This window comes from Trifolium pratense, linkage group LG1 (genome assembly GCF_020283565.1).
Source record: "Trifolium pratense cultivar HEN17-A07 linkage group LG1, ARS_RC_1.1, whole genome shotgun sequence".
Lineage (NCBI taxonomy): Eukaryota > Viridiplantae > Streptophyta > Magnoliopsida > Fabales > Fabaceae > Trifolium > Trifolium pratense.
The window spans coordinates 51,815,737-51,829,701 of record NC_060059.1 but is presented as its reverse complement, the minus strand read 5'-3'; the positions used below and the strand labels follow the sequence as shown (position 1 = coordinate 51,829,701).

Here is a 13,965-nt window from a genome sequence, read left to right as displayed (position 1 = left end):
GTTTTGACACTTTATTTCCTTTTGATAGAAGATCAAAAGTGTAAATTGGAAGATGTGTCGGGTACCAACATAGGAAAAAGTTCATTCTCCACTACTCCAATAGATGCTTGATGATCACACTAGTCCAATAGATGTTGAGTTAATATCTGATTGGCTTTAGTGCTAGTGGGAGATTGTTGGAGTAAGCCCTAAAAGCCAATCTATTTTGATAGAATCTTGGCAAAATTACCTCAAGGGTCATTTATCTTATTTATTTGTAACACTTTGGTCCTTTAACTTTTATTTGTAACATATAGGTCATTTATCTTGTATATTTGTAACATTTCGGTCATTTTTTTTCATTTTTTATTAAAAAAATACTGATGTGGCTTGCCACATCAGGTAATTCTTTTTTTTTTTGACAAAAAGATAATTCTATTTTTTTCAAAATCTATTTTTATTAAAAAAATTAAGAAATTAAAAAAAATGAAGATCTTCATCATCTCCATCATGTTCTTTTGAATCTTCATCTCTAATTTCCAAAGCATTTCCTTTCCTCTCCATTTAATATAGATCTATGTGTTATGTTCTTCTAAACTAAAAAATCTCCAAATTATCATTAAACCTATAAATGATTTGTCAACTAATTTGGGATTTTTAAGAAAAAAAAAGTTTGTGTTATGAATAATAATATGTAATGAATGTCCATTATTGTGTAGGTTTTCTTGTCCCCTAAATGTGTCCTATAAATAGGACCCCTTTGTTACAATGTAATACACACCTTGAAGAGAATATACAAACTCTAATCTTTCTCTCTTCTCTCCTTCATCTCTATTCTTCTATATTCATAGTTATGTTTGGATTAGTTTTATAACACATTATCAGCACGATAGTCTCTCCCCTTTCAAGAAAGGTATAGCATCAAAGGGAAGTGACAATTTTATTTTATGTATGATTTTTTTATTCTATTTTTTCAGATCATTTTTTTTTCTTCTCGTTTTTTTTATTGATTCATAAACATTACGAATCCTAAAGATTCATAGTGTGATAAATTTTAAAATATGAATCCTGAAGATTCATGGTGTGATAAATTTTAAAATATGAATCCTGAAAACTAATTTGTACTAGTTATTTTCATCTTCAGATGTATGGACTGCTGGTCCAATAACCTTTTGCTTTGCAAAGCTAGTTTAATATTGAATCAATCGCATCTACCTATTTAGTCAATAATTTCATTTTCTATAATCTTTAATAGACTTTGATCTATGATCCTCATTGTCATTTATCATATATATAGCGCTTTACTATGTGCAAAAAATATTGTCATTTCTTACAAAATAAGTATTTGAAGAATATTTTAGAGTTCGAGTAAATGATGAAGAACTAATTGGTCATGAAGTACCACATTTTAGTTCAATTGGGGACAAATACATTATGGACCTATTATTTGTTGTCAATATATCATCAAGTATATATTTTGTTATTTTAGATATGCAGGTAATTTGTTTAATCCTCGTAAAAGTATAGATCACAAACAAACTATATGTTCACATGATGAAGTACAATTACTCATGGAGATCTATGAAACAAACAACAATAACAATATCATGAAACAAAATGACGAGGAAAGTTGAGCACCATAGAAGATAAATCAAGAATGTGATTTGGTTGAAGTGTGTGATTCATCAGATACAAGAATTTGTGAGTTTTCTTCTAAAGGGTTCTTGCAACGATTCAACATGAAAATAATGTCGCACAAACTACATATTTGGAGAAGATTATATGATAAAGAAGATAAGACGTGTCTTTCTACAAAGTCAGCTTCATGTAAAACTTTTGAGCAACTATGACAACTACATAAGATTATTTGATTTTCTTCGTCTCATATATAATTGTCTTTATGAGGGGGAGACATAAATATATATGTTCTGCACTCTTTTTCCCTTCACCGTGGTTTTGTCCCACTGGGTTTTCCTGGTAAGGTTTTTAACGAGGCAGTTCACATATAAAGGATGATATGTACTCTTTTTCCTTCACTAGGATTTTTTTTTCCTAATGGTTATTTCTCTAGTAAGGTTTTAACGAGGCATATCCTTGATGGACATTCAAGGGGGAGTGTTATGAATAATAATATGTAATGAATGTCCATTATTGTGTAGGTTTTCTTGTCCCCTAAATGTGTCCTATAAATAGGACCCCTTTGTTACAATGTAATACACACCTTGAAGAGAATATACAAACTCTAATCTTTCTCTCTTCTCTCCTTCATCTCTATTCTTCTATATTCATAGTTATGTTTGGATTAGTTTTATAACAGTTTGGAAATTAATTCCATAAATTTTCAAAAGGAAACAGAGCAACCCTTGCTCAATCATCTTGCTTCTACATGTATATCATAGCACTTCCGGATCCAAATGCCCTAAAAAATACTAATGTTTGAAGTCAATTTCCAATCTTAACAATTTTTAGGGTTAATGATATATTTAGGGAAGAATATGAAGATTTGAAGATATGAAGAGATTGATGAAGATGATAAAGATCTTCATCTTTTTCTAAAATTTTTTATTTTTTTAATAAAAATATTTTTAAAAAATAAAATTATCTGATGTGACAAACCACATCAACATTTTTTTAATAAAAAATGAGAAAAATGACTGAAATGTTACAAATATACAAGATAAAGGATTTATTTTTTTTGAAGAAACTAAAATGAGATATATTAACATAAACAGCCTCCCCAGCACAAGACGTACCGAGGAAGACTATACCAGTTTACAAAAAGTCAATAAGATACAAATCAAAATCAAATCATACAAGGCCCAAACACAACAATGGATTAGACCACCAGCTATGGTAGTTTGAAGTTAACGTGATACTCGTCGTCTTCAACCACCGAAATGAGAAAAGCTTGATCTTATCCAACAAAAGATGAGGTGTGCCTGTTGAGCCTTTGAACAAACGATGATTTCTCTCTGTCCATATCACCCAAACACAAGTAAGCCAAATAAGCTGCAAATAAATAAGATAAAGGATTTATATGTTACAAATAAAAGATAAATGACCAAAGTGTTACAAATAAATAAGATAAAGGACTACTAGTGTAATTTTGCTTAGAATGTTCTTTTGTATCATATGACTTTGATTTATATATTTAATATGAATAATGCTAACAACACACTCTTTAACAAACACACTCCAACACAATCTCTTTTATTAGCTGAAATTCACATTGGTCCCATAAAAAAATGTGGACCCATATAACTTTTATGGGACCCATATAAATTTTAATTAATCAATAGAAGAGAGTGTGTTTGTTAAAGAGTGTGTTGCTAGCACTCCTCATTTAATATATATAATAAGACATTTCTTTATTATGTTTGTTTCAAACTAATAAAGTCCCTAGAATAGCTAGTCTAATTAATGGAACATTAAGTGTGACTCAATAGTGAGACTCCATTAAACATAAGAACATTATTCTTAAAGTATCCATAGTCAAGTTTTACTGTGATGTGGGATAACAATAAAACATAGAGATTATTATGTGAGTTGACTGATAACCTTATCTCACGAGTCATGGATATGAGATATCAAGTTTTCACATAGATATAAATATTAGGAGTAATATTTATATTGGATTGACCCGCCATGAGAATACTACATAATATGTTATGAAAAATGTCATAAGTTATTCTCATAGTGATAATGGTGAATACCACCCTTCGACCTGAAACCACTATAGACCTTAGATGTGGAGTAGAGTGCTTAGTTGTCGGTCAAACATTTTTCGTAACAGAATGACTATAAAGTCGGTTGATGGGTACTCCATAAATCATGCTGAGGGACATGAGTGACCTAGATGGAATTTGCCCCTCCTACATAATAGGAGCAATATCTGTAGGCCTTTTGATGGAATTTGACTGATAAAATGCGTGGCCACACCGAACTAAGTCAATATGAGATATTGAGCTTATTCGTTGGTCAATATATTATGGGATCAAGAAATAAGATATTGAACCATACAAGGGTGACACCATCTATGTCTTGTGTTCAATATAGATATAAGGGCAAAGGGATAATTATACACATGATCGTTATCACGGAAAACATTCTCGTCACTTGGGTAGCAGTTGCTAGATACCGCTCACTATTTATAATATTAAATATGTGATTTAATATTATTGTCAACGTTACGAGAACCTATAGGGTCACACACAAAGGATAGATAGATGAGAGAAATAAATAAGTAAGACTTATTTATAAAATAATAAGTAGGACTTATTAGTAATTAAATAATTAAGTATGGCTTATTATTTAATTTATGAAAATAGAGAAATGGGTCTACCGTAAGGTACGGTGCAATGCTTGGCTTGATGATCACACAAGTGGTTCTATAAATAGAACCCTTGTGATGAAGTTTTGTAAGCTTAACCTAATTCACAAAGTGAAACCTAGCCGCCGCTCTCTAAACTCTATTCTCTCTGAATCTCTGGTGGAATTGGCTAGCACCGGTCATTGGAGAAGTTTTGTTCGTGTGGATTGAGTAGATGCATCGCTACTTTGCTTTGCTCGTGATCAGAAACAGTTTCTACCTCAAAGGTTCGGCACTTCAAGAGGTAAACACATGAACTTGTGGTTTTGTGTTCTTTGATTTGTGATTAATGGTTTAATCAAGATCCGTTCATCGGGATTGTTTCGCTAAGAGGATAATTTTTTTTGAAAAGCCCTTCTTAAATCCTAACAAGTACTTAACTTAATATATGTAATTGTCACTTGTTTTCTTATTTTGAGTAATTTGAATGTTAATTTTTATCATTATCGATTATAGTTATTGATCTTACCTGATCAGAGAAGACGACCGCGCCAACGTTGTTTCGTTGATACCCTCGGTGCAACGGAGGGGGGTTATGTACCTGCAGACACTCCGACGCTCAAGTCAGTTAAGTATAGAGTGAAGGTTTTATGTGCTAGAATATACGTACCTTATGGATGGTAGTAAGCTATGTATATATAGACCCCAGCGCTGGGCCAAGGCCGTTGATGACATTAATGGCCATCAAGTGGCTGCCAGAAAACGGTTGGAAAGCCATGATGAGCAGTTAATGCTCATCATTTCGGTGAGCGTCCGTTACATTGCGTTCGAGCATTGTGACCGTTGGTGTGTAAGTGTCCTTTGCGGGTTGTTCCTCAATTGGGTCCGTGCTCGACGATCCAAGGAGTTTCCTCTACGATTGGGCAATTTGGGCTAAAGGCCCAGTCCAGAACAGTTATGTTTATATATTTTGCATTTATATATTTAATTTTTAAATAACGTATTCCGAACATATCGTATCGATAATTTTAAATTTTTTTCCGTATTGCCGCATCGGTGTCATATCGTATAGGCGCAAGTCATTTGAGCTAACACTTGTGTCACAACTCTATTTTATATTCAAAATTAAAAGAAATGAAACAACACCATTTATGAAAATAAACAAATCCCACTAATTGAAGCAACACACATTTGCACTACAGTATTCTCAACACGTTGCAATTCACACTACCGAAGTGCATACTCACTCACTAACACGTTTTGCTATGTTCCACTCTCCTCTACTATAAATGCTTCACTGCCTTTTCCGCCCTAACAACTTTCATTCCCATCATCACACACCCAACTTTCTCCTCTCCATCCCTAAAATCACCGCTTCCCTCATGTCCGACCGCCCTAACTACCAACGCGGAGGTCACAGCGGAACCTCCTCATCTCCCAACCGCGGTGGAGGCCGAGGCCGCGGCCGAGGCCGAGGCGGTGGAGGACGCGGTGAACAAAGATGGTGGGATCCTGTTTGGCGTGCTGAGCGTCTTAGACAACAACAAGCAGAGGTACATTTCAAATAAATTATTTCAAGGTTTTGAATTGCATTGTTGATAATTAGGGTTTAATTTTTGTGAGTTACAGAAGGAGGTGCTTGATGAGAATGAATGGTGGGATAAGTTAGGGAAGATGAAAAGTGGAGAGGAACAGGAGATGGTTATAAAGCGTAACTTCAGTATTGGAGATCAACAAACCCTAGCTGATATGGCTTATCAACATCAACTTTATTTGTATGTTCATTTTCCTAGGAATTCAATTGAAACCATTTTTTAATTCTATATTTCTTTGCATAAAAAAAATTGTATATTTGCAAATTTATGTGTTCATCATGAATTATTTCTTTATGAGAAAATTAACCAATAGTTATTTAATTGAAATCATCATAATCTTAATGATATACTTGCACATGCATAATAAAAAATTCTTCCTTGTTTGAGAAGACTATACAGGAAATAAACTTGGTTTGGGTTTACTACTTAAGAGCTTTAATTAGTATGGCTCGGTTGTTTTTCACTTCTTTTGTGTGCATGTTGTCAATATGATGGCAGTATTAGGTTAGCATCTAGAACGGACATCCAACTGTATTGTCCAGCATAACTTTCTGAGTTCTTGGCAGCAATTGAATTTGTGAAAATAAAAATCATTTTCTGTCATTGCATACAATACACACTCGGCATTTATTGATTCTACTTGCGAATATCTAAAGCTTAATCTGATATATATTTTTTTGATTTTGTCTAAAATCTTTGATTATTCATTGCCTGATTTTTACTTGCGCAAAGAAAGCCATGCATATAATAAGGGGAAGACTCTTGTTGTTAGCAAGGTTCCTTTGCCTGATTACCGTGCAGACCTTGATGAGCGTCATGGATCAACCCAGAAGGAGGTGGAGTATACCTACTCTATTTCAATGTCCGATTACCAATTTGTTGTTGGAAGTTTGCTTATATACTAAGTTCGGTTTTCTGCAGATTAAAATGTCCACAGACATAGAGAGGAAAGTAGGAAATCTTTTAAATAGCTCACAGTCAACGGGGACAGCAGCTGCCAGTTTGCCTTCTGTTTCAACTGATCAGGGACATAAACAATCAGTGACTACTATAAAATCTGATTCTTTACAGAAGACTGATACTTCAAAGGAGAACCTCAGTGTTGCACTCAAGGAAAGACAGAAACTGTTGCAGGTATTGAAGCATTTAGTAGAAAATTTGACCAAAAATCTAGTATCTTTTGTTTGCATATACTGTACCATTTATTTGACTGTTTTATGCTGTGTTTTACACTTACATTTGGATTGGAAATGTGCAGGCAAGTGATAGTTCGAAGGAAATGAAATCATTTAGGGAGAAGCTTCCCGCATTTAAGATGAAGTCTGAGTTTCTGAAAGCTGTTCGAGAAAATCAGGTGTGTCACATAGTTTATTGACTTGAAATTATATCTGTATATCTCCATAGAAATTTAGAAGAGGCCAGACTTTGTTGCTTGATATTTAAGTGGAATACATTGTTAATATGAGCACACGCTGTTTGAATATACTTTGATGCTTTGCTCATGTTCATTCTATGGTTCTAGTTGTAGTTTCCATTTTAGAACAAAGTAAAATTTGGCTGGTATTATTGCAGGTATTGGTAGTTTCGGGAGAGACAGGCTGTGGCAAAACAACACAACTGCCACAATTCATTCTGGAAGAAGAAATATCACATTTGCGTGGGGCTGACTGCAACATAATTTGTACTCAGCCTCGTCGTGTATCGGCAATTTCTGTTGCAGCTCGTATATCTGCTGAAAGGGGTGAAACTCTTGGCAAAACTGTTGGATACCACATCCGTCTTGAAGCAAAACGTTCTGCAGAAACACGCCTTCTTTTCTGCACCACTGGTGTATTACTTCGGCAGCTGGTAATATTAGATATTCCTAAAACTGAATATCCTGTTTTTAAGATTTCAATTCCACAACTTAAGCTTTTGGGAGAGTTAGTGATCAACATGGTATTTGAGGTGGAGCCTCTATAATCAACTATTCATTAAATCTTTTCTTGCCATATCCATTGATATAAATGAAAGTTGAATTTCAGTATAAGGTAGGATAGACACTTGCATTGTCCCATAAGAATCTTGTGTCGGGGTCATTTTAGATATAAAAATAGATCACGAGCTTTTACTTAATAACTTCACATAGCTGATTAACATTTTTTTCCCTGCAGATTGTGGTAGTGGTGCTTGTATAGATACAAATTATAATAGAAAATAAAATTCATACAGTGAGGAGGGGGTGAATTAGTTAAGTATTTAAATGATTAGTGTTACTAAATATCTATTTTAAATTTGAATAGGTCCAAGATCCAGAGTTGACTGGTGTTAGTCATTTGCTGGTGGATGAAATTCATGAAAGAGGTATGAATGAAGACTTCCTAATTATAATTTTACGTGACCTTCTTCCTCGGCGTCCAGATTTGCGCCTCATTCTAATGAGTGCAACAATCAATGCTGATTTGTTCTCCAAATACTTTGCAAATGCCCCAACAATGCACATACCGGTATTGCATTACTTTTAAATTTCATGTTATTGAGTTTTTATTTTATTTTATTTCAATGCACATAGAATTCCTTTATTTTATTTGGACATATGTGCCAGGGATTTACTTTCCCTGTGGCGGAGCACTTCCTAGAAGATGTATTGGAGAAAACTAGATATAGCATCAAGTCAGAGTGTGACAATTTTGAGGGGAATTCAAGGAGAAAAAGGAAACAACAAGATTCTAAGAAGGATCCTGTGACTGAAATGTTTGAGGCATGTGTACTTTATATATCAATCCATGTATTGACAGTCTTCGTGATTTAAAAGATACTTTGAACTATGAACTCTTTTATATTCACCATGCCCCTTGGATGGAATTAGGGCTTAATAAAATTATTTACTCCGCTAATTTTGTTTCTTGGGTCAAGTTGAATGTTGTATTCCATAGCATATGTGATATTTTTTTTGGCGTAAACCAGGCATCCTCTGCGCAACTGCATAACATATGTGATATTTGTCTTATCAATGTCATGCTATATATTTTTTTTTCAACGTTTTGCATTCAGTTAATGGTAGTTGCTTAGTCAATATGCTGTTACTGTTGTGATCAAAAGATTTGTTCTTTTAAAGATCCTTTTCATTGTCATTGAAAGGAAATTAGCAATTATCCTTGAGTCACGCTCTTTTTATTAACATTATTTGAAGGGTAATTTTGATAACAAAAAAGTGATTTTGGTGGAGTGGTGAAATTTTGACTGATGCTCTTTCTGTCACGTGATTTTTGGTGTATGATTTGTTTGTTGTGTTTGTTTGACAGTTCTTTTGGTGAAGTGTGGTTGGTTGGAGATTTATGGAGTTAAATGCCTTCATATAATATGCTTCTCTTTATTTCTAATCAGTATCAGTCTTCTAGTAACATTTAATAACATATTTAATCTTTAAAAAACCAAAACATGATGAAAACTTGTTTAGATTTAATGTTCTAACTTCTAACCTTTGGGGCTAAAAAATTGCTAGTCCTTTTTTTTTTTTTTTTTTTTTTCCAATTTGGATATGCTTTACATTTTATTTCTTGAGAGTTTCTGTTTTTGTGCTCTGCCTACTAATGTTACTAATGAGCTCATCCCATGTCATAATTTGTTATAGAAGTCGCTTGCCATCATTGCTATATATTTAAATATATAATATAATATAATGCTTGAATGAATAATGCTTGCACATCTCCTTCTTCTTGCAGGACCTTGATGTAGATACTCACTACAAAAATTACAGCTTGGGTGTTAGAAAGTCTCTTGAAGCTTGGTCAGGCTCAGAAATTGATTTGGGTCTGGTATGTATGTACACCATTTCCTAATTTTGCACATGCCAGATGAATCTGTATTTTATGAATTAGAGGTACCGGCTGTTGGGCAAGTCTCTTAGCTCTGTGGGTAGTTATCCGGTTAAGGCGCATCAGAAGTTTGATTATTTTGTCTACAGCTAGTGCAGAAGCTTTTGTTGAAACCAAATATTTGTGAGAAATTTAGAGCATTCTGTACTCAAAGCTCATTTTATTTAAATAATGAGTGCATTGAGTATAGGAGTTGTTAACCATGAACTGCTTATAGAACTAATTAATAGATACTGTTAAAGTTATGGGCTTGTTTGGTTGTCGTGATAAAATAAAGATATATAGAATAAGATAGTTGGATAAGAGTAGGAAAGGATGAGTCTCAGTAGATCTTATCCTATCCAAAATTTGATGGGTATCAAATAATCACTACAGTATTATGTTACTCCCTTCATCCCTATGTGTACTCGCTTGACCAAATTACAGGAATTAAGAAAATTGATAGTAGTATTAAATTTATTAACAATTGGCTATGTTTTTCAAAGTTTCTCTTCAAGAGAGAATTAGTTTATGTTCTTATCATAGTATTTATTGTAAGCTGCAGAAAAAGATATAACATATATTCTTCAAATTGTAAGGAAATTAATTTGAAAATGTCAAAGGGTCTTATAGAAAGGCACAAAGAAAAAGCAAAAGAGGATGGTCCTATATTTAGGGGCAAGGAAATTATATATTTGATGTGGATATGCTAATAAAACAGATATTCTTCAAATTCTCTAAACAAACTACAGTAGTTTAATATTATAATTTGTTGTGCTAGATATATGCTAATGAATCTAGATTAGCATTCTAACAGTTCGACTTTCCTCTTTATCAATGAATTGGGCATTCTATGTTCTCGGTTGCAATTGTTATTTCATTTCTTACTATCTTCCTTACACGTGCGGCCCTATGCTTAATAATTGAAGTTTTCTAAGTTTGTTGAATCAGTTTTAAGAGTGACTGTTTCGTTTTGATTACTATGATGTTTCAGGTAGAAGCGACAATTGAATATATATGTCGGAATGAAGGTGGTGGAGCTATTCTTGTATTTCTTAATGGATGGGATGAAATATCTAAGCTACTTGAGAAACTTGAAGGAAATAACTTACTTGGAAACCGTAGCAAGTTCCTAATCCTACCAATACATGGTTCAATGCCTACCATTGACCAATGTGAAATATTTGACCGCCCTCCCCCTAACAAAAGGCAAGCATGTTTCTTTTTCTCATTTTGCTCTATAAGCAGATTTTTGTTGTGATAATATGCTTGGAAATGTTTGTGAGGAATTTGTGTAATCATTGCTTTGGCATATAGGTAAATGTGACTGAGAATGATATATAATAATTTGGAACCTAAACAAACATGCTGGACCTTAAAGGGGAACATGTGAATGTAAACTAGCCAGGCAAATTTACTTGACTATATTGCTTTGATAGTAATAATTTGGAAGAAGGTTGCAATATTTTCAGCTTTACATGACTTGAATTTGTCACCTCTTCATCACACAGTAACAATTCCAAGTTCCAACCATTGCAACAAGGTTCTTGTTCGTTTGACGGGTATATCCCAATATTCTTAGCCTAAACAATTGGGAAACCGGACTTCTAGTTTTAATACATTGTCGATGCAATTGACTAGATGCTTTATGATATACATTAGATGTTTAAGTAAAGATGGTGTTTTGCTTGCATATTTATTTGAGTTCGGTATCAAGTTTAGCATCTCCGTTATTTTGCCATTGCAGGAAAATTGTGCTAGCGACAAATATTGCTGAGAGTAGCATCACCATAGATGATGTTGTGTATGTCATAGACTGTGGTAAAGCAAAGGAAACCAGCTATGATGCTCTAAATAAGCTTGCCTGCTTGTTGCCGTCATGGATTTCAAAGGCTTCAGCACGTCAGGTACTGAAGTCGTGGAACATAACTTTTTAACAGCATAAGGCTTATTGCTCTCATTTAACATGTGACTCTTCGGAGGCTGAGCTTGCAATGTATCTGATTCTTGTAGTTGCTGAATGATTAAATGTTGTCTCTGAGACTTTACTCCCCCTCCCCACCAAATCCTAATATAAAAGGCAAGAACAGAATATGAACATGTTACATGCTATGTTTGCTTTTACTAAACCGGAGTATTTTTCAGAGACGTGGTCGTGCTGGTCGAGTACAACCTGGAGTTTGTTATAGATTGTATCCAAAATTGATTCACGATGCTATGCTGGAGTATCAGTTACCTGAAATTCTCCGAACACCTTTGCAAGAGCTGTGCTTGCACATTAAAAGCTTGCAGCTGGGAACTGTGGCATCATTTTTAGGAAAGGCACTTCAGCCTCCAGATCCTCTTGCTGTTCAAAATGCTATAGAACTTCTAAAGACAATTGGGGCATTAGATGACATGGAGGAGCTTACTCCACTGGGTATATTGTGCTAAACATGCTTGTCTCCTCGAGCTATTTAGTCTTAAGCTGTCCATGTTATCTGAGTTAATTTGTTCTTTACAGGTCGGCATCTTTGTACTGTACCTTTGGACCCAAATATAGGGAAGATGCTTCTCATGGGCTCTATCTTTCAGTGCCTCAGTCCTGCCTTAACTATTGCTGCTGCTCTTGCTTACCGCAACCCATTTGTCCTACCTATAAACAGAAAAGAGGAAGCTGATGCTGCAAAAAGATCTTTTGCTGGTGACTCTTGCAGGTTGGTCATTGATATTGTTCGAGAAAATGTTCCCTTCTGAATTTTCATTCAAATTTTACTGCAATAATCGCGCTTGTGCCTGCATAATGATAAGTATATTTTTTGGTTCAGTGATCATATTGCCCTTCTTAAAGCTTTTGAAGGATGGAAGGAAGCAAAAAGTAAGGGGAGTGAAAAGGAATTCTGTTGGGAAAACTTCCTGTCCCCAGTGACCTTGCGGTTGATCGATAATATGAGAACACAATTTCTCAATTTATTATCTGACATTGGATTTGTTGACAAGTCGAGGGGTGTCCATGTAAGCCCTTGTCCCATTTGTTTTTTCTTTTAAATTTCTAACTGAAGCATTTTTTCCAATCTTCTCTCGCAATTTAGTTTGTCATTCTTGAACGAACTTTGGATAATTTTCTTTCCAATTTACCGATTATATTAGTTTGGGTACTTCGCTCATTTTATGTTTACCTCTGAAAATAGACAACTAAAGCTTATGGCTAAATTCTTAACAAGGGCGTGAATTTTATCAATCTTGATATCAGTATATCTCTGCAGGCTTACAACCAGTACAGTCATGATTTGGAGATGGTTTGTGCAATTCTTTGTGCTGGGCTGTACCCTAATGTTGTGCAGTGCAAAAGAAGAGGAAAACGGACAGCATTCTACACTAAAGAAGTTGGGAAGGTTGACATCCATCCCTCTTCTGTTAATGCTAGGATTCATCTCTTCCCTCTGCCCTACTTGGTATATAGCGAAAAAGTTAAAACAGCCGGTATCTATATTAGAGATTCTACAAACATTTCAGATTATGCGCTACTTCTATTTGGTGGTAATCTCGACCCTAGCAAAAATGGTGAGGGCATTGAGATGCTTGGAGGTTACCTTCATTTCTCTGCTTCCAAGAGTGTCATTGAGTTGATAAAGGTAAAATTTCCCTCAATCATTTACCAACCAAATCTCTGATTCTTTTCCTTTATAACGTGTTTCTGAGCCATGCTTTACACAAAACAATCTTGTGGTAACTCGATATGCAGAAATTACGTGGGGAGCTTGACAAGCTTCTAAACAGAAAAATTGAAGAACCGGGTTTTGACATTTCTGGTGAAGGAAATGGTGTTGTTGCTGCTGCTGTTGAATTGCTTCATAATCAAGTCATGCGATAATTTTCTTCAAAAAAAACGTGACGCGATAATTTCTTTTTTCAGGGCTGACAGTTCTGTGTGCTCCCATTCATTAGCTAGCTATTATCATTAAGTTTTGACGATTTTGATAGTAGATTTTATGTGCAATGTTTATTTTTCTTTAGTTAAAAAGGACATACAATACTCGACAAGGGAAAGAGGAAGGACATAATTTTCTGTTACATATCAGATTCCTCTGACAAAGGAAGCTTATGTTCTATTTGATTGTTCTATTTTACTAGATTATGCTTTTTGATAGACTGCCCCAGATATTTTTATAGTCTTGTAGAAGTTAAATTAAGATGCTCTGATTTTAATTCATATTTAACTTCTTGCGCTCAAGTTACTTAATAGGGTTTCATTTTGCTTTTATAT

The 13,965-nt window shown here is 34.4% G+C and overlaps 1 protein-coding gene across 2 annotated transcripts; it reads left to right on the top strand.

Moving 5' to 3' along the window:
• Positions 1-5,429: 5,429 nt before the first annotated feature.
• Positions 5,430-13,911, top strand: LOC123881537 (DExH-box ATP-dependent RNA helicase DExH1). 2 transcript variants are annotated; one of them, XM_045930248.1, is made up of 16 exons: positions 5,430-5,841; positions 5,918-6,063; positions 6,620-6,719; positions 6,805-7,017; positions 7,142-7,237; positions 7,456-7,731; positions 8,166-8,369; positions 8,468-8,623; positions 9,588-9,680; positions 10,714-10,928; positions 11,467-11,626; positions 11,865-12,138; positions 12,223-12,415; positions 12,527-12,713; positions 12,965-13,333; positions 13,444-13,911. In XM_045930248.1, the coding sequence occupies exons 1-16, from the start codon at positions 5,578-5,580 to the stop codon at positions 13,570-13,572; spliced, it is 3,075 nt and encodes a 1,024-aa protein (XP_045786204.1). In that variant the 5' UTR covers positions 5,430-5,577; the 3' UTR covers positions 13,573-13,911. The 2 variants fall into 2 exon arrangements, with proteins under 2 accessions (XP_045786204.1, XP_045786212.1); XM_045930256.1 differs by lacking the exon at positions 5,430-5,841 and having other exon boundaries at positions 5,925-6,063; positions 6,616-6,719.
• Positions 13,912-13,965: the final 54 nt, after the last annotated feature.

What these genes read in the sequence shown, in the direction of transcription:
- LOC123881537 (XM_045930248.1), top strand. Translation starts at nt 5,578, where the DNA reads ATGCTTCACTGCCTTTTCCGCCCTAACAACTTTCATTCCCATCATCAC. An exon ending in CCCCAACAATGCACATACCG is followed by an intron (nt 8,370 to 8,467) that starts GTATTGCATTAC and finishes CATATGTGCCAG; the next exon opens with GGATTTACTTTCCCTGTGGC. An exon ending in CAAAGGCTTCAGCACGTCAG is followed by an intron (nt 11,627 to 11,864) that starts GTACTGAAGTCG and finishes AGTATTTTTCAG; the next exon opens with AGACGTGGTCGTGCTGGTCG.